This window comes from Cetorhinus maximus, chromosome 3, assembly GCF_964194155.1.
Source record: "Cetorhinus maximus chromosome 3, sCetMax3.hap1.1, whole genome shotgun sequence".
Taxonomy (NCBI): Eukaryota; Metazoa; Chordata; class Chondrichthyes; order Lamniformes; family Cetorhinidae; genus Cetorhinus; species Cetorhinus maximus.
Window position 1 is genome coordinate 200,197,126 of NC_135881.1, and position 20,626 is coordinate 200,217,751.

Below are 20,626 nucleotides of genomic sequence, written 5' to 3' on the forward strand. Positions count from 1 at the left end.
TTCTGAATAAATATAACATAATTGTGATACAAGGTGTTGCCAGTGCCTCTTTAAATGGCACTGAACTAAAATGATGGTCTTTTACCTGAGAAAAATGCACTTTGATCCTTTTAGAATTGGTGGCACTGTAAGGGACTCATTTAAATGTGTTCCCACCACCAGCTTTATATTTACGTTTCCTTGATAAGCTGAATTCCAGCGAGTGATGAACATCTTGCCATTAGTTGTATTCAGGGACTGTTCACTAAACTACCACACTAATAAAGCATGACACAGCCCCTGATAAAACATGTTGTTTAAATTCCTGGTTATTGATTACAAAAAAGTTGTAGCAAAATACCTAGGTACATATACCAGTGCCATAGCACGCAGCAGAGCCAACCATCCCAAGCCACTCTGAACAGTGTGCTTTGTTGTTGCTGTGAAAGTAATTGCTGGTAACACACTGTAACTCAATGGTCACAATTAAATAAGTAGACAACATGTCTTCTGTATATCACCACTTCCAATCTCCTAATTTTACCACAATTTTTAAATGGCTCCAAAAGGGTCACTGCATTCACTTCTGATGTGGTTTCTCTTTGTAGGGCGATCCTGCTACTAATCATTTAGCTGCGAAGATTGTGGAGAATGTCTGTACCACTAATTCATCTCCAGCTCAAGGATTCATTACTGGAGAAATCGGTCTGTTGCTTTGGTACCTGTTTACACATTCAACCATGGATTCTTTGCGGGTGACAACCATTTCAGTAAGCTATAAAAAGTCGTAAATATATTTTACTGTTTAATAAACCCAAGCTGTTTTTTTTTTGAAGGCAGGAATCCTCCAATAAGGGCATGGTTGTTAATTTCCTTTTATCCTATTTCTTTCTCACAGACTAATATATCCTTTATGTCTGAGAGAACGGAGCAGATATGCCACTCCCACAACATTGCCAGGACCATTTGCCCATCTGACAGGAGCAGCCAGCTTGAGTCTCCTTGTCCCATTTTCCCCGTCCCACATTGCAGGAAGGTTACTGGCTTTGGCTGATTACTAGCATCAGCAAAGTTATCAGTGATATATGCCAGTAGAGTGAAGCATCCCACTTGGTGCTGCACTCCAGTGCTCCAACACACAGTAAAGTCAGGTCACCCTCTCAAATCAAAATCCACTTCAGCATTGTTTCAAACTTAACTAATTAGTATCAAAATATACTAATGCATATCTCTCGTTGTTGTTTTAAAAGTAACTACGTGAGCTTCTGCCAGCAATGATTCAAGTTCATTTGCCTTGATTGGAAGACAGGAGTTTCAAATCTCAGTCTCAGTTGATATACTCAAAGGCTGGAATTTTCCGCTCCCGTTGGTGGCAGGCAGGGGGGAGAATTTGGTGGGAGGAGCATAAATCAGTTTCATGCTAGCGTGAAATCACAGCAGGATCATCGGATGGTGTCTGCCATGGCAGAGCGCAAATCCTGCTGGAGGCCGGCTTGAACCCAATTTGCAAAGTAAGGCCCGACCGAAATCATCCCCATGCCTGATTTACCATTACGCCAGCGAGAAAACACGCCGAACCAGAACAAGCCTGGACAAGCGTGATGTGCAGAAGTTGGGATTTACCTTTAGGGTCTTGCTTAGATCGTGGACATCCGAGGAAAAGATGATGCTGGAGCCCTACAGCGACCGGACCCTGGAGGAACATGTGCATCGCATGCTGGGTGGATCCTCATGCACATGGCTCTGCCATGAAGCAGCTCTCGGAAAGTGGGAGATCTCCACGCAGCAGCTTCGACCTTGCTGGCGCTTCAGAACTTCATGGACTTTGCCATGGGCTGGCATGGATGATTAATGAAGGAGTGGGTTGGCGGAGAGGAAGGTCCAGGCGCGAGTGAGAGAGGAAGGTGTACTACCCGGGGGGAGGTGGGGATGAGGTTGGAATGTAGGGGTGGGGTGGGGTGAATGTGTCGGGAAGGGTGAAGGTGGGGCGAGGGGCAAAGGTATTGGGGTGAGTTTGGGTGGGGCAGAGGTGTTCGGGTGAGGTTGGGTGGGGCAAAGGTGTCGGGGGTGAGGTTGGGAGGTGGGTGCAAACGTGTTGGGGGGGGAGGGTTTGTGGTTGGGAGGGGAACAAAATTGTCAGAGGGGGTGAGGTTGGGGGGAGTGAAGGTGTCGGGGGCTGAGTTTGAGGGTGAGGGCAAAGGTATTGGAGTGGATGAGGTTAGGAGCGGAAAGGAGAGTGTCCAGGGGGAGGTGGGAGTACAGGGGAGAATGGCGCAAATGAGGAGGTAGGAGTAAGGGGGGAGGAAGGTGTAAGGGAGGGAGTTCAGAAGGAGGAGGGAGTGTTTGGATGGGGAAGGTGCCCAGGGGGAGGAAGGAGTAAAGGTGGAGGAAGGAGTAAGGGTGGAGCAAGTAGTGGGGGTGGAATGTCCAGATGAACACGCAAGAGAGGGGCCTGTGGAATCAATGACTGCTTCTTGGGGAGCAAACTCAGGGTGGGCGTGGTAGGATGGAATGGTGAAAATGAGAGGTGGCAGAGTGGGAGGGTGAGGCTGCGTCGGTACCGGTAGAAAGGGCAGTGAAGGTGGTTGGTGGGGACACGGAGGCAAACACAGACCCTGGAGTGGAAAGTAGGAAGTCGGAGAGGACAATATGGATGGGGATTTTCAGCAAGGTAGGGAATGTGCATCCTGGAATGACAGGGTTTGTGTTGTAGGGTAATGGTGGGGAGGTGGAAGGCGATGCCAGGGGGGTGGACTCTGCTGGGGGAAAGGACATGGGTGACTGGGGGAGGGAAAAGGACGGGGGAGCTAATCAAAAACTTAATGACTGTTATGCTGTACAAATCGAAAGTGAGCGGAGCCTCATGTTAGACGGGCACAGGTGCTGCATGGGAGTGTGATCAGTGGGTGGGCAGAGATGCAGGTCAGCTCAGATAGACAACAGAAAGAGAACCCCAGCAGGCAGCTTTGAAAATGCTTGGGACAGTGAGGTGAGTGTGATGGTGAAGGCTCCAGGTGCGTGGGAGAGTGCTTGCATGAGGCTCTCAAGGCTCTGCCACACACACACTTCTCCCTCCAGAATCACTCGTGGACTGGCTGCGTGCAGTTGAACTTCTAGTAGGGGAGGATACAGGGGAGGACTCACAAAGCCTGTAAATGAAGCTGAAAGACAACATTGCACAATATTCAGTGAAAGTGATTATGTTTTCAGATTATAAAGTGACAGAATGTGTTCACCTGGGCAACTGCTTGTCATCAGAATTTCTTAACTTTTCTAGAGCTATCACTTCTAGGTGCTGCCCTGACATCTGCAGTGGGGGTGGAGCCAGTCTGTGCAATGGTTGGCCCTGTTGCCTCTGATGACTTTGGTGTGGGTCTGCTGAACAGCTGAGGCCTTGAGGGCCCCAGCTTGCTTTGGCTGTCCTCCTGTGGGCCAGCTGCTCTCCCTATGGTGACAAAGGACATGGTCGAGGGGGTCACGGGCAAAGGGGACTTGGAGGGAGCAGACAGCCTCTGAGATTCCTGAGTGGATGACCCAAGGGTGTCCAGCTGCTGCTTCTCCTCCCTTTTTGTGCCCGAGGGCCCCGGTCTGACTCCTTGAGGGGAAGGAGCACCTGGAAGGACATCAAGGTGCCCCGTTTCCCCCATGCATTGCCACTGCAGGTACTCACCCATGGCTACCTCGATGGAGTGCAGGTCTGCGCTCATCTCCACGTTCTGCTGGACCAGGGTCTCCATGGCATCCACCATCCTTCCCATTGAGACCTCCATGTGCGCACATGTGGGTACTACTTCATCAGAGAGCAGGCGGACACACTGCTCTGACTCATGTGTCACTCTGCTGAGGGTTTCCAACAGCTCTGCGGGAACTTCCCCCACCTTCTGCTGACTTTCCACAATGAGTTGGAAGGCAAAATCCAGAGGCTCGTCATCTGAGTCGGACCTCACAGATGCCTCTTTCCCAGCAGTCCTCCGAGTGCCGGAGAACTCAGCTGAACTTGTCTCCTCTTGCTGCGGACATGTGTCCGTGCGGTGACCTTCAGATTGTGAATCCGAGCCTGCTCTAGACTTAGGTCCCACCCAGGTGTGTATCTTTACACTGGTGGAGGGTGTGGGTAAACGCTGTGGACAGGTCTCCCAGGTTGCTTATTTCCAGCTCTTCAATGGAGGAGGTGTCCTCTTGGCTGAAGGTGAGGACATGGATGGAGCTGAGGGAGTGGCTGGCTGAGGGTGTTGGTCACTTGGCAGAGGTCCCTGTGAACCAAAGTAGAGATAATTAGTGCATGGCAGCAGAGTCAAAAGCAGGAGAGAGAGCACTCACAGTTGCGTTGAGAAGGATGATCTGGTGCAGGATCCTAACGTGGGTGTTCGTCGTCGACTTCACCATCGTCGGAGGTATGGTCCACATCCTCACCAGTCAGTGCGATGGCACGCTCCTCAAAGCGAGTGAGGGTTTGGGAGTGAGTGTTGAAATTGATGAGGTGGTTGACTTACCCTGGCAGAAGGGATGAGGACATTCACCCTCTTCCTGCACTGGATATCTGAGCTCCACTGTGCTCCGCTGGTGCTGACTGCTGCTGCCACCGCCTCTCAGTCCAGATTGGTAAATCTGGTGGACCTCCTGCGGCCAGTGTGGGAATAGAGGAGTTTGCGGTGGCCTTCCACTGCATCCAGCAGGCGACCCAGAGAGAGGGCTGCCATCACCTTTGCTTATGGGGGCCATCTGTTTCCTGGGGCAGTCCTGGTCCGTAGACATGAAGTAGGCTGTGCTCTGGTGCGCTTTAAATGTGGCGCCCCGAGCAAGGAAATGCTGAGGTCACAGTGTGGCGGGAAAATCGGAGCCTGCCCGCCAGCGATCCGGCATGTTTCCCGTCAATGCATTATTAATGAGGTGGGAGATGGCGGGAAGGGGACAATATGACCCAAAAATCTGCCATTGCAGCCAGCAGGTAAAATGTCGTTTTTCACACCCACACTTACCTCACTTAATGCAAATCTGGAATGATTCCGCCCAAAACAGGTGAGGCTTTGCTGCAGGCCTAGAGCCTCACCAACATGCATCAAAAGATTTGGGCGATGGTGTTGTAGCCTTAATTCTAGCAGCACTTGCACTTAACCAATCTATGTGCCAACAACCGAGCCTCATGAAATGTTCCCATACCTTCATACTCTCACCAATCAAAAGCTTTTTTCTCTACTTTTAAGTTGATACTTCAGGAGTCTTTACTGAATCTGAAAGACACTGGTGTTAAGGGAAGGGATCATTCTGCACCACCCTCCAGTGTCTCCCCTGCTGCCACTCCCTCCCCACCCCATCCTCCACTCTCCCCGCACCAGTCAAAATTTTGGTTAGCCAGTGTCTGCATTAAGCTTCCCTGAGTTATATTTAACAGGAAGCCCTATCCCCACTTTGGCCCAATACTGTATCTTAGCCCCAACTTCCTAACCAGAGTAATATTCCCATTTATACATCAATCTCCTGTCCTGAGTGAGGTGCCAAATTACAGCCAATTTTTGAAATACCTTTAATACCATGCATTGTCAATGGGTATTGCAAGCTTATGTCCATGGGGAACTAGGTTGCATCGATTCAAACTAATTCGAGCAAGGAACCTTATAGTTAAAACAACAACAGATCTTTCACTCAATCAATGTGAGCTGGATTGAAACCCAGAAGTGTAAGGACAGTGAGCTATCCCAATGCACAACCGAGTTCCCAGAAGGCAAACTTTGTCACTCTTGGCTAAACTGTTGTAGCGTGTTCATGTCTTCCCCACCTCCCCCCTCCTACTGCACTCAAGCAGTTCAGCTAATAAACAGCATTGATTGTATCCGAGGGCTTTACTTTTCTGACTGATGTTGGCACAGGTTTTAAGAACGAAAAGATAAAAGGAAAACATACCAATGAAATAAAAACTATCTCATAAGAAAATGGATTTTAATAAAGCTGCAGTAAACATATTTAAATCCCAGCTGATATCCTGGTCTGCTTGTTGAATTAATTTCTTTTTATAAAGTAGTGCTTGTTTTAAAGGTCTATTCCAAATTGATCAGCTCGTGCAAAACTGAAGTGAACCGTATGGGAATTCAAAGACGATCAGAAAACTTTCCAGCCCAAAACTGTACAATGCTCTATATTTGGTGTTTAATTAGAGTGCATCTATAAAATATTTCTCTGGCCCCTACAGGCTTTATGTAGGATTACTCGCCATTCTGCCAGTGCTTTTCAAAGTGTCATTGACAAGGTCGGCCTAACAGCAGTGCTGAACTCCCTGGTGGCTGGAATAAGCCGCATTCAACAGTACATGTTGACCATGTTTATTGCCATGCTGTCATCTGGTATCCACTTACAAAGACTGGTGCAGGAAAAGGTATGACACAAGATTAATTTCATTTAGCTAATGTTTATTCCATGTATTTGTTTATGCTTGTGAAACATCCTCAGACCTGAAAATTGGTCACACTTTTTTCATGTTGAGAGAGTGAAGGATATTTTATTCTTTATTTTGTTTGCTATCAGTAATGGCAGAGGTGTGCGTAGCAATTGAGTTCTTAGCATGTATTGCTTATATGGAGGATAACAACTCTAAGCATTGGCAGTGCTTAAAAAGTTTAGATATATCATACACGGAGACGAACACTAAAGGTTAGATCATTGCCTTGAATTTACTTTAAATTACCCTTTGTTCCTTTTTACTCATCTCTTAAGGTAGTGACTCCGCTTCACCGCGATGAAATAGAACTGGTCAATTTGGCTTAAACTGCACATGTGCTGTATTTCCAGTTGAACCACACACCAGATGGCAGCAGCTGTGTGAAGCTCTCCCAGTCCTGATGCTTCTCCCAAATGCTTGACTCACAAAAGAAAGTTCAGCACTTTTTTGTACAAAGCTATCCTGCATGCTGTTCCTAATCCTTGCATTCTCACTGTGTTGAAATTAAGCCTCACTACACTGTTTCTAAACAAACTCCCTCTTTTCCCATGCTTGTCTCTCTTACCTTCCCCTTACGATGTTTTTAAACTCATGTTCAGCATCCCTACCTTTAACTCACTTAATTTACCTCACAAACTCAACTTTAGTGGTATTCAGCAATCTGTGCCTTGAACCTTCTCTAGCTTCTTTTTCAATGAAAATAACTCCAATGTAGACTTCAGTCTGTAAAGCATTTTTTCAATGTAAGCATTGATACAGAATCTCATCCCTTTGCCTGTGATCGTTGTGCTACAATGTTGTTACTAATCCTAACCTAAATAGGACCTTTAGATGTGGCTGACTTTAATGTATCCGACAGACCTCCAAGCAACCGTGCATTTGAGGGTCTTCGCTCCATGATGTTCCCACACTCTTCTGCTTGCCTGTATTTTGAAAAGGACACAAAGGACAAAAGAATAAAGTGAGAATGTATCGTCATTCAAATCCAATCTATCACCAAACCATACGCAGAAAGAGCTTAAACATAGAAAAATAGAAAATAGGTGCAGGAGTAGTCATTCAGCCCTTCGAGCCTGCTCCGCCACTCAACATGATCATGGCTGATCCTCTATCTCAATGCCATACTCCCGCCCTCTCCCCATACCCCTTGACGCCTTTAGAGTCCAGAATCTTCTTAAATATATTCTGTGACTTGGCCTCCACAGCCTTCTGTGGTAGACAATTCCACAGGTTCACCACCCTCTGAGTGAAGAGGTTTCTCCTCATCTCAGTCCTAAATGGCCTACCCCGTATTCTGAGACTGTGACCCCCTTGTTCTAGACCCCCCCAGCCAAGGGAAATATCATCCCTGCATCCAGTCTGTCCATCCCTGTCAGAATTTTATACGTTTCAATGAGATCCCCTCTCATTCTTCTAAACTCCAGTGAATACAGGCCTAGTCGGCCCAATCTCTCCTCATATGACCATCCTGCCATCCCAAAAATCAGTCTGGTGAACCTTTGCTGCACCCACTCTATGGCAAGTTTATCCTTTCTTATATAAGGAAATCAAAGCTGCACACAATACTCCAGGTGTAGTCTCACCAAGGCCCTGTACAGCTGCAATAAGACATCCTTGCTCCTGTACTCAGGTCCTCTCGCAATTACAAAGCACATTATCAAGTTGTCAAAGGTCCTCAAGCACTTACAACCAATAAATTTCATCGTAGTCAGTGTCATATAGACAAATGTAACAGCCAATTAGTGTATAACAAGGTTCCATATGTAACGTGAATAAACAACCCGTATCTACTTTTGAATGGTGTTATTGAAAGGAGGAGGGTTTTGGCCAGGAAACCAGGAGACCTCCATGCTTCGCTTCAAATAGTGCCACGGAATCATTTGTATCCATCTGAATAAGCAAAGGGGCCTCGGTTTAACTTCTCACCTAAAAGATAAGACCTGGAGCAATGTCGCATTCAATAACATACTCAAGTGTGCACTTAAATTGTGTGCTTGGGTCTATAGCAGGGAGTCCAGAGTGGGCGGTTTAATTCAAAGGCAAATGTGATGTTATTAATTTATCCAAGGTAACACATTTTATGCTGTAACTGCATACTTAATTTCTCGAGAAAAAGATCTGCCTCAAAACCCACTTCTCGGAGCATCCAAGTCAAATTATTCAGCATTTGACAAGGCCTGTATCACCACTATTCAGAATTGCCAACATTTGCAGTTCACTTTCGAGGGCTCTGCAACTTGCAAGAAGTATTTTAACTGTCCATGCTTTGTATGCAGCATTAAAAGTAGCATTCAACATATTCAAATATAGAGAAGATGTAAAATAGGAATAAAGATCAAAAGGGGAGAAAAGGCAAAGGACGGAATCTTCTGCCCCCACAGGAGGCGAAGAAGGAGGCGGGAAGGCCTGAAAATTTGGTGGGTCGGTGTTGGGACCAATACCTATGTCTTTCTGCCTCCACCGGAAGTAAATTCTGGGTGTGAAGGCTCATGGTCGACCTTCCCACTCTGCCTCCACTTGAGTCCCATTAGTAGTCAATTAACGACCACTTAAGGAACTCTCCCCGCCCACACTGCAATCAGCTCCAGGTGGGCCTGCCAAAATGTGACGTGCAGGACTGGTTAAGCTGTGCAGGCTGCATGTTAGCTGGAGTATGGGGGGGAGGTCCCCTCGATCTACGCTAATCTGTGCATGATCCAGGGCATGGATGTGGGCTGTCACTGGCCAACCCCTGCTCTTGCTGCTGATTCCCATGGCCCCCTCCTCCCCCTACAGCCCTGCAAAACCCCCCCAACAGCACTTACTTTTTTCTAACTTGTTTCGCAATCCTGGGACTCTGGGGGAGTGTTGATCCGGCAGCAGCCAAGGCCTGCTCTGTGGTGCTGCCAAGAACAAGAGCTGCTGGCCTCTGGCAGCTCTTGGTGGGCAGTATGTTGTATTCTGGGGTCCTCAGTTGGGAGGAAGGCCCACTGCTTTCCACTTAACTGCCTGATGGGCAGAAGATACAGCAGGCCTTCCCCCTAAGAGTCAGCGTGATTATGTTTTGCCACTTTTTAAGGCAGCGTGCGAGACACCAGCCAAGAACGGAAGATTCCACCCAAATGCTACAATGGCCTAAATATTGCAGATCTTAGACCAGTGGGGCTTGCAAGATCATCACATTGCCCAAATCCCTGTCACCTGTGACTTGATGTGATGCTGAGCCAACTGTCTTTGGGCGACAGTCATAACCTGTGCGATTATAAGAAATTGCCAGAGCTGAGAGTCAGCAGTGTTCTTTCTCTTGCTCCTCTCTATCTCTATAATATCCTCCAGTTCCATAATCCTCCACGATATCTGCCCTACTCTAATTCTGGCCTCTTGTGCACCACTAATTTTAATTGCTCCACCATTGGTGGCTGTGCCTTCAGTTGCCTAGGCCCCACACTCTGGAATTCCCTCCCTACACCCCTCCGCCTCTCTACCTCACTTTCCTCCTTTAAGACACTCCTTAAAATCTAAGCATTTGGTCATCTGATAATAAAACTGAATAACTCCTTATATAGCTTGGTGTCATACTTTGTGTTATGATGTGGCAGATCATATGTGCCAGGAGGGCAAAGCTACAAGGGAAACTTGGCCACGCTATCACAACCATTTTGCAATTTGTATTTATTACGAGAAGATTTGTGCACTGAATTCAGAAGTAGTGAGTCCACGAACACCTTTAGTGATTTTAAAAATTAAATTAAAGTATTTATTAACAAAAGAAAAGAATTAAAACACAGACCTAAGATTACAGTTACTTGATATTATAAAAAATCTCAAAATTCCTAATTAACCTCACTCCCAGCTACACATTCCCATTAAGGCAACAGTCCAAAATAGATTTTAAATGTAAATAAGCAATCCAGCAAGGTTACCACAAGCACCCACTCAACAGTGGAATTCCAAAGGCTTTTAACACAACTTTAGTTACTGAACACAGCAGATTTCTGCAAAAGTGGCAAGAGGTTTCTTCCAAAGTCTGTCACATGGTGTACCTTTTGATATTTTACATGGCCACCACCCACATAACCTTCCATCCTTCTTCATATATGTTTATTCCTCTTTAATGTGTAAAATTCCCATTGTTCTACATGTCTTCGGAAATTTACTTTTCCCGTAATATAAAAATCTTTCATGTTGTCAATATAGCCTCTTTCCTTTTGGGAAAAATATACATAATAACCTTGCCCTATTTATTATGTTGGTTGTAAACACCTTATCATCCCTTTGAAAATCAAACAACCCCTTCACTTATCCAAAAATGCAAATTTCATTCACACCTCATCTGTGGAACCTTCATCCTCGCTTATCCATCTCCATTTCAAAAGTCTGCTTTACACCTACTCTTTTGATAATTTCAACCTTGCAGTCTATCTGACTTTAATTCAATTAAATTAATCACACACATACAGAATCATCCACACTCACACCGATAAGCCTACAATAATATTATGAAAAATATTATAGTTCCGTGACATTTGTCTTATGATGCTCTTGTGAAGTGCCTTGGGATGTTTCATTATGTTGAAATCACTTTTTAAATATAAGTTGTTGTTGGTGTTCAGGGAGAGACCACAAGAAATGCTGATTAGAGACTGAGCAATCCAAGCAGTGGCAGCGTATGTGAAAACATCAGTCAACAGCTCCACTGTAGAACAGCTGAAATTAAGAACTTATGTGGGAAATCGTGGGAGCTGGTCCACATTCCATTACTCTGTGATGCAGCATGCTGGAGCATTCCTCGGAGTGGTCTTTGAGAAAGCTGCTGCTTGGAACTGTATCCCTTGACTTGGGAACAACTGCTATTTCAGGGTTAACATTGTGAGATGCAACACACTCAAATCGGACAGGTTGTTGCTGGTAGGAGGCCCGCTTTTACACAGGCAAAGGTAACACTGGGGAGAGCAGATCCCTTCAGGCTGGCAGTCATCGGCCACCACACACATTAAAATGAGCTTGTTTGACATATGTGTTAGGCCAGGAAGTTGACCCATCTGCCACTGCTACTCCCTGGAAATTTCAACATTTGATTCTGATGGTTTTCATGCACATGCATTGTGCTGCTGGTAATTGTCTTTGCTGTTGTCTCTGGCACTGCCTTGTTGGATTCACAGAATGGCTTGCAGCTCCAGCTTTTTCGTCTTCAGTACAAAAACTCAAATTTAGGTGGTCATATAATGAGAGCAGGGTGAATGATAAATCTGAAATAGATATAGGGAATATTTCATTCATATTGGCACCAATATTTGGCCATAATAATAATTTAGAGTACCTGAAACATAATTTGCTGTTACTCTGCAGGGGTGTGGGTGGGTACAAATACACAACTTCTCTTATGTGAGCTGCGTGGTCCTGTGTAATTGAGACAACAGCACTGCAGACTCACAAAAAGCTAGGTCTACAAATGTATTAAGGCTGCTGGTTTTAGTAGTGTTAATATAGGAAACCTGGCCCTATACGTTTGCACTTTGAGTTACCACATTACACAGCAGAGCCACTAACAGTGACAAGCTGCCAACCCCCAGTGTAAATTCAGGAGAGTGCCACAGAGAGACAACAGTCCTAAAATCATATCCCAGAATAAGAGGAAAAAGTACCATAGATTGTGACATATGAGTCGAGTCAACCTTTGAAGCTTCCAAAATTCCTGGAAAAAAAATTATTTTAAATCATATTCTGGAAGTTACGTGGTCATTGCTGACCTGTTTTTTTTTTCATTCCAGGTTTATTTAATTAACTGATTTTAAATTCCCAACTGCTGTGGTAGGATTTGAATCCTTGTCTCCAGATCTTTAGTCCAGGCCTATGGATTACTAGTCCAGCAGCATAACTGCAATGCTACCGTACCCCCTTAACTGTCTAAAGTCCACTATTTCAATTGTAAATGCACATTGGTTATGAATAAACAATGTTATGTTTATGTAAATTGTCTATTTTTGTATCTTGAGAAACTTTCTCTCAGTTGCAGTGTTCCTTTTCTGCAGGACTTCGTTACGAAGGTTGTCCGTCTCTTGGAAAGCCCATCGACAGTAATTCGAGCAAAAGCATTCCTTGTCTTATTGGAAGTTTTAAGGAATAACAAGGAGATGTTGCTGCTTTGTTGCCAGACAAGGTAAGGGGAACAATAATCAGAATCTGAACACAAAATGATGGTGTCAATCCCACTTTGTGCTGACGGAGAAGCTTTTCCACACAACATACAGTTGTGGTTATTCTGAATACTTTGAATATACTTTACAATTATGTTCGATATCTGTTGTGCTGCATCTGGATTATTTCTATTTAATTTGGACAATGTTTTATATACATGAAATTTTATTAAGGATTTCAGATCACAAGAAAAGATTCTTCGAAATGTTATATAACAAATATTTTTTTTTAAATGGGAAAGCAAGGTGAAGGGCCATGCAGCGTAGTGCAGGAGATCACAGAAGACATGAAGGAAATAAAAGAAGTTTGACTGGTTTCAGTAGAATAATGGTAATTTAATGGCAGGTAATATCAACTAGCTTTTCGTTGCCTAAGCTGATGTGTTGGTAAAATAGGCAGTCTTGTTGCATGGCTTATAATTATTAGTGTGGAACATTTTAAGTGTGATTTTGAACTGTCAGAAATTAAGTGGTTAAAGACCATGGGGATGATTTTCAGTTTGAGTGTACACGAGAGGTTATAGGAGAACCGATCGCACAGCCTAACCATTATCATCAGTGGGATTTCCAATTGATTTTAGATCTCTGGCCTCATTTAAATAAAATTGGTGTGCTGCCATTTCTAAATGAGCACCAAACCAATAAGTTGTACGCTGATCACTTAAATCAATGTCTGCTGCAAAATTGCAATAGCTTGCCTTGAACAGAAACTCAATGGTAATTAATTTTTGCAAATTTGTCTTACTAATTCCACATTTGTGCTGAAAAATGGTGAGGCAGTGATACAGAAATTGACTGCTTCTTTGTGATTGGACCTCACCCAAGAGAAAAGGATCCAAGGTTACAACTTGATCTGCAACTTTTTTCTTACTTAGTCCAATTGCAAATGTACCATGCTGACATCCATCATCAGACTGACCTATGTAAATTGTGTTTTATGGGTAATCATTTACTACAGTGTCACAACTGAAAAACCAAATGTGCCTTACATTAACAAAAACTTTGTTTCTACCTTCCTTCGGTTCTGAAGAAGTTATATTTGACTTGAAATGTTAACTCTGTTTCTCTCTCTACAGATGCTGCCAGACCTGGGCTGAGTCTGTTCCAGCACTTTCAGTTTTTATTTCATATTTACAACATTTGCATTATTTTGCTTTTCTATTAGAATAACGACAACCATGGTAGCACAAAACCCATTTTTATATTGCAGTGATGTTGGCGGGGTGAAAGTGACTCTTTCCAAATCCATTACAGTGGAAATGTTAAGGATATTGTGGCTCTACATGTGTTATCTTAATGGAAGAAGTGACATATTGAATCTGTCTGTGATGTTATCACTGCATTCATCATTTTAAAAAAATGATTCTGAGGGAATGTGAAGGTCAAGAGAATGATAAAGTCCAAAATTTGTAACATTGCCTAATGTACTACTAATATTTCTGTTCTGTCAAATCCCTTTCCCTAGCTTTTAATAATGAGGAAATATTGCGTTTTTAATTTTCTGCAGTAGCTTTAAAATAAGTGTTTGAATTGCTATATTATCATCAGGACAGATACATTAATAACTAAGAAGAATCTATGAGTACATATTTAGAATCTCACTGTATATCTTAATTTTGCCTGATTCATGTCTGTGATCTTAGTAGAACATGAAGTAGTGGGCAACATTTCCATATAGCATTGAGTGTGCTGGTTGGCTACAATGTCTCATTCATTAGAAAATCATAAACTTTAATAACTCACACACCAAGTACTTTTCATTATTCTCAAAAGATATTCTCGTGTCCCCAAAAAGGGAACCCAAGTATGCCCGACAAAAAACAAATGTAAAAAAGCTGTTGGCTGCCTTTGTAGTCTTCAGTTTCCTCTCACTTCTTTCTCGTAACCGTAACAGGTTGCTCAAAGCTCCTCACTGTTGGTTTTGCTTCTTCAGTGCTGATCAGCGTTTCTGGTGATGTGCTGGGAGGCCCAGGGGCAAAAAGGTATGCAAAAAGGGACTGAAAAAGGAAAGAAAATAAAAGAAAGATAATAGTTAATAAAAGTCAACGACGTAGAATTTAGATAAGAAAGTCGAAGATTCTAAAAATATTGTTCAGAAAAGCAATGACAGGCAAATAAAGTGAATTGGAGAACAAACATCAAGTAAAGGTCAGAGCAGGGAGAAGCATACTGCTAAGATGTGTGTAAGGCTGCACTTATGTTGACACTTTTGCTTCAAAGTAAAATAGTTTCAAGTATACATCAGTGCAAAAGTTTGAGTATAAATCTGGAATTAGGTCCTAATCTGACCCCAGAATGCGGTCAATCCAGACTTTAAGAGAATCTGTTGAGCAACTTGTTTCTTATTCCATGGATTTAGCATCAGGTGGAATGTGACTTCAGTCTGTGACCAGCATCTGTCAATTTTCTTCAAGGTTTCAATTCTCTGATTTATCATTACATATGACTCCAAAATTCACTTGGGAGCTTTGTTGTCTGAGTCAGGGGCACAGTGGGCTGCTGCTTTAGCATGGGAATGGTAAGTTCACGACCTCAGATTAGACCACAAACAGTGCTTCAGGGCCCAAACTACAGACCACCAGTGAAGCATGTCATGGAAGACCTTGCAGTATATCTTGATTTTTATTCCTTAGCATCCATTTGTCATACCATATGCAGACAAATGCAGTGGGAGAAAGTCATTAGGACACCATCCTTTTGAGACTTTCAACTATCAGATGGTTATAATGTTGAGAAGTATAGAGTTTTAGGTGTTTACAAAGTGTATTTACCGCCAATGATCTGTGCTGAGAAATGGAAGCAACATTGTATTTACTGCAGCCTGCATAACAGAAGCCAATCTCACAAATGCAATAAACAAGTTATCGACACATTCCTGTCAAATATCCCCTATTTCACAAAGGATGAAAAGCTGCCACGACTTACAAAGGACAATAATGCTCCACTCGTTGAGTTAAAAAGCCCCCTTCCTGTGCCACAGCATGTTGGGAAATTTTTACCCATGATTCTCCAGACACTGACTTCTTGAACTCAACTCCGTGTCACATTAGATTTTGGTTATGTGCTAGAGTGTTCGCCTGAAATATTTTCCCGCGATATTTTCCCTGTTTACTCTTTTTTCAAGATATTGCTGCCCTATAGTCTTACTGCTGCACATGCCTTGATGGTTCCTTGGGTTTTAATTTTATGTGAATAGAGCAGAATTTCTATGTGTAAGTCATGGCAACTTTTAGTCCTTCATTAAATAGAGGATATTTGGCAGGAATGGGTTTACAGCTTCTTCATCGCATTTGTAAGATTGGCCTCTGTTATGCAGACTGCAGTAAATATGATGTTGCTTCTATTTCTTGAGTATTTTAATTCAATTTGATTTGGCTTGTTATGCTTTTAGTTGGTGTCTTAAGGCTGAGATGATTGGCTTTTGTCTGCTTCTCTTTCCCTTCCCTACTCCTTCACTTTTGTGCAATTCTTCTCACACCATCTAGTTCTGCTTGACCTGAATACTGTATTTGATCTTGCTTCACCATGGGCAACATCACAAGAGATAGGCTAGTGCTTCATAAACTTCAGAAAGTATGTTAAGCTCAGAGAGACTGATACACACTTCACATCTAAATTTGCATTTTCGTTACTTTTTTGAAAAGGCAAATAAGTTACATTTTGAAAGCAAAAGAACAGCTTCTAATTATGACCTTTGCTATTATCCAAGTTGTATTGTGATTGATTCCTGGAAACATATTTTTGTGTCTCAATTTTCAGTGATAAACTGCAGGTAAGTTTTTAAGGAGAGGCAATAACGTAGTGGTATTGTTGCTGGACTAGTAATCCAGAGACCCATGGTAATGCTGGGGACCTGAGTTTGAATCCCACCACGGCAGATGGTGGAATTTGAATTTGAATTCAATAAAAATCTGGAATTAAAAGTCTAATGATGACCATGAAACCATTGTTGATTGTTGTAAAAACCCATCTGGTTCACTTACCTGGTCTGGCCTACATGTGACTCTTAAGTGCCCTCTGAAATGGCCTAGCAAGCCACTCAGTTGCAACAAACTGCTACAGAGTCACGGACCACCCGGCATCAACCAAGGCACCGGAAACAACAATGGCAATTGAAGCCCTGCCCTGCAAAGTCCTCCTTACTAACATCTGGGGGCTAGTGACAAAATTGGGAGAGCTGTCCCACTGACAGACTAGTCAAGCAACAGCCTGACATAGTCATCCTCACGGAATCATACCTTACAGATAATGTCCCAGACTCCACCATTACTACCGGCAGGACAGACCCAGACCCAGCAGACGTTGCAGCATAGTGGTATACAGTCAGGAAGGGATTGCCCTGGGAGTCCTCAACATTGACTCCGGACCCCATGAAGTCTCATGGCATCAGGTCAAACATGGGCAAGGAAACCTCTTGCTGATTACCGCTCAGCTCAGCTGATGAATCAGTGCTTTTCCATGTTGAACATCACTTGCAGCAAGGTGGCAAGGGTGCAGAATGTACACAGGGTGGGAGACTTCAATGTCCATCACCAAGAGTGGCTCGGTAGTACTACTACTGACTGAGCTGGCCGAGTCCTAAATGACATAACTGCTAGACTGGGTCTGCAACAGGTGGTGAGGGAACCAACAAGAGGGAAAAACATACTTGACCTCATTTTCACCAACCTGCCTGCCGCAGATGCAACGTCCATGACAGTATCGGTAGGAGTAACCACCGCACAGCCATTGTGGAGACGAAGTCCCACCTTCGCATTGAGGATGCCCTCCATCATGTTGTGTGGCACTACCACCATGCTAAATGGGATAGATTTGGAACAGATCTAACAACTCAAAACATCCCCATCCCCATCCATGAGGAGCTGTGGGCCATCAGCATCAACAACAGCAGAATTGCACTCAAACACAATCTGTAACCTAATGGCTCGGCATATCACCCACTCTACCATCACCATCAATCCTGGTTCAACGAAGAGTGCAGGAGGGCATGTCAGGAGCAGCACCAGGCATACCTAAAAATGAGGTGTCAACCTGGTGAAGCTATAACATTGGACTACTTGCATGCCAAACAGCATAAGCAGCAAGTGATAGACAGAGCTAAGCGATCCCACAACCAACGGATCAGATTTAAGATCTGCAGTCCTGCCACATCCAGTCATGAACGGTGGTGGACAATTAAACAACTCACTGGAGGAGGAGGCACCAGAAATAACCCCATCCTCAATGATGGAGTAGCCCAGCACATCAGTGCAAAAGATAAGGCTGAAGCATTCGCAACAATCTTCAGCCAGAAGTGCTGAGTGGATGATCCATCTCGGCCTCATCCGGAGGTCCCCAGCATCACAGATGCCAGTCTTCAGCCAATTCAATTCACTCCACGTGATATCAAGAAACAGCTGAAGGCACTGGATACTGCAAAGGCTATGGGGCCTGACAATATTCCGGCAATAGTACTGAAGATTTGTGCTCCAGAACTTGCTGCACCCTTAGCCAAGCTGTACAAGTACAGCTACAACACTGGCATCTACCCGGCTATGTGGAAAATTGCCCAGGTATGTCCTGTATGCAAAAATCAGGACAAATCCAAACCGGCCAATTACTGCCCCATCCGTCTACTCTCAATCACCAGTCGAGTAATGGAAGGGGTCATCAACAGTGCTATCAAGTGGCAGTTGCTTGGCAATAACCTGCTCACTGATGCCCAGTTTGGGTTCTGCCAGGGCCACTCAGGTCCTGATCTTATTACAGCCTTGGTTTAAACGTGGACAAAAGAGCTGAACTCCCAAGGTGATGTGTGAGTGACTGCCCTTGACATCAAAGCAGTATTTGACCGAGTGTGGCATCAAGGAGCCCTAGCAAAACTGGAGAATCAATGGGAATCGGGGGGAAGGCTCTCCACTGGTTGTAGTCATATCTAGCACAAAGGAAGATAGTTGTGATTGTTGGAGGTCAGTCATCTCAGTTCCAGGACATCACTGCAGGAGCTCCTCAAGGTAGTGTCCTAGGCCCAACCATCTTTACCTGCTTCATCAATGACCTTCCTTCCATCATAAGGTCAGAAGTGGGGATGTTCGCTGATGATTGCACAATGTTCAGCACCATTTGCGACTCCTCAGATACTGAAGCAGTCCATGTCCAAATGCAGCAAGACCTGGACAATATCCAGGCTTGGGTTGACAAGTGACAAGTAACATTCGCGCAACACAAGTGTCAGGCAATGACCATCTCCAACAAGAGAGAATCCAACTATCGCCCCCTGATGTTCAATGGCATTACCATCACTGAATCCACCACTATTAACATCCTGGGAGTTACCATTCACCAGAAACTGAACTGGACTAGCCGTATAAATACTGTGGCTACAAGAGCAGGTCAGAGGTTAGGAATCCTGCAACGAGTAACTCACCTCCTGACTCCCCAGAGCCTGTCTACCATCTACAAGGTACAAGTCAGGAGTGTGATGGAATACTACCCACTTGCCTGGATAAGTGCAGCTCCTACAACATTGAAGGAGCTGGACACCATCCAGGACAAAGCAGCCCGCTTGACTGGTACCACATCCACCAACATTCACTCCCTCTGCCACTGACACACAGTAGCAGCAGTGTGTACCATCTACAAGATGCACTGCAGGAATTCACCAAGGCTCCTTCAACAAAACCTTCCAAACCCAAGATCACTACCACCTAGAAGGACAAGGGCAGCAGATAGATGGAAACACCGCCACCTGGAGTTTCCCCTCCAAGTAACTCACCATCCTGACTTGGAAATATATCGTTGTTCCTTCACTGTCGCTGGGTCAAAATCCTGGAACTCCCCTTCCAAACAGCGCTGTGGGTGTACCTACACCACACGGACTGCAGCGGTTCAAGAAGGCAGTTCAGCACCACCTTCTCAAGGGCAACTAGGGATGAGCAATAAATGCTGACCCAGCTAGCAAAGCCTACATCCCATGAATGAATATATATATATATATATATATATATTTTTAAACCTTTTTATACAAGCTGGAATTTCTCTGATGGTGCTCCTGCTCTGGGAAGATTGATGGAACCTATAGCGAAACAGCATGAACAGATTAAAACAGCCATTTCATTTGTTTCTTGCAAAGTTAAAGCTGGAGATTGGGATCAAACAACAGAAATTCTCCCTCTCTGTCTTTAGATTCTTGCATTTTGGGTATCTTCCAGGCTTTCCCTCCCAGTTTTGTGTCAAGCATTCTATTTCCCCATTTCCAGCTTACCTGTGTCCTCTTCTCAAGTTACCTCCTTTTGTCCAGCCAGATCTTGCTGTTTCTGTTTGCCAGTTTTGGCTTTCCATCGTTAGTCTTGGACCACCTCTGTTGATACTCTCTTGGCTTCTCTGTTAATCTTCCTGTTCATTCAGAGTTCTCCAATCACCGCCGGGCCTTCTCTTTTATCTTCCTTGGTAAACCATCATTTCAGTTCTAAAAAAATGGAGAAGGGACAGATTTCTCTTTGTGCAGCATCTTTCAGATCCTCCAGATAACCTAAAGTGTTTTACAGCAAATTATTTGCTTTTGAAGTGTAGTTGCTATTGTTATGTAAGCTAATGCAGCAGCCAATTTGTACATGGCAAGCTTTCATACACAGCAGATGGATGAATAACCAGTGAACCTGTTTACTTGTTGGCCAGGCTATCAGGAGAACTCCCTGCTCTTTCCTTTAAATAGTGCCATGTCACTTTTACAACAATCTCAACAGGCAGATAACATCTCAGTTTAAGTCCTATCCTCAGGGTGGCACCTGCAACAACACAACTGACAATACTGCACTGTTATCAGCCTAGGCTATGTGCTCAAGACCTGCAGTGAGGCTTGAAGCCACAACATTCAGACACAAGAGGCAAGAATATTACCACCAAGCAAGGTGCTTCCTCAAACAACCCTTCCTCGCACCTTTTCTTTCTCCATTTTCATTCCTTATGAATTAAAATGATATAGGTCTGCTTGTTGTCAGCCACTTCCTCTGACTCCTTCTACCTAATGCTTAAATGGTTTCCTTCTGCCCCCATCCCC

General features: G+C 44.2%; 1 protein-coding gene across 5 annotated transcripts in view; it reads left to right on the top strand.

The window, feature by feature from the left end:
- Positions 1 to 20,626, top strand: part of ulk4 (unc-51 like kinase 4) — a 411,327-nt gene that overhangs the window by 144,103 nt on the left and 246,598 nt on the right. For all 5 annotated transcript variants that reach the window (XM_078539600.1, XM_078539595.1, XM_078539598.1 and 2 more), the window contains 3 exons: positions 588 to 749; positions 6,167 to 6,349; positions 12,424 to 12,551. In XM_078539600.1, coding sequence (XP_078395726.1) covers positions 588 to 749; positions 6,167 to 6,349; positions 12,424 to 12,551 — 473 coding nt within the window. The remainder of the gene's footprint in view (positions 1 to 587; positions 750 to 6,166; positions 6,350 to 12,423; positions 12,552 to 20,626) is intronic.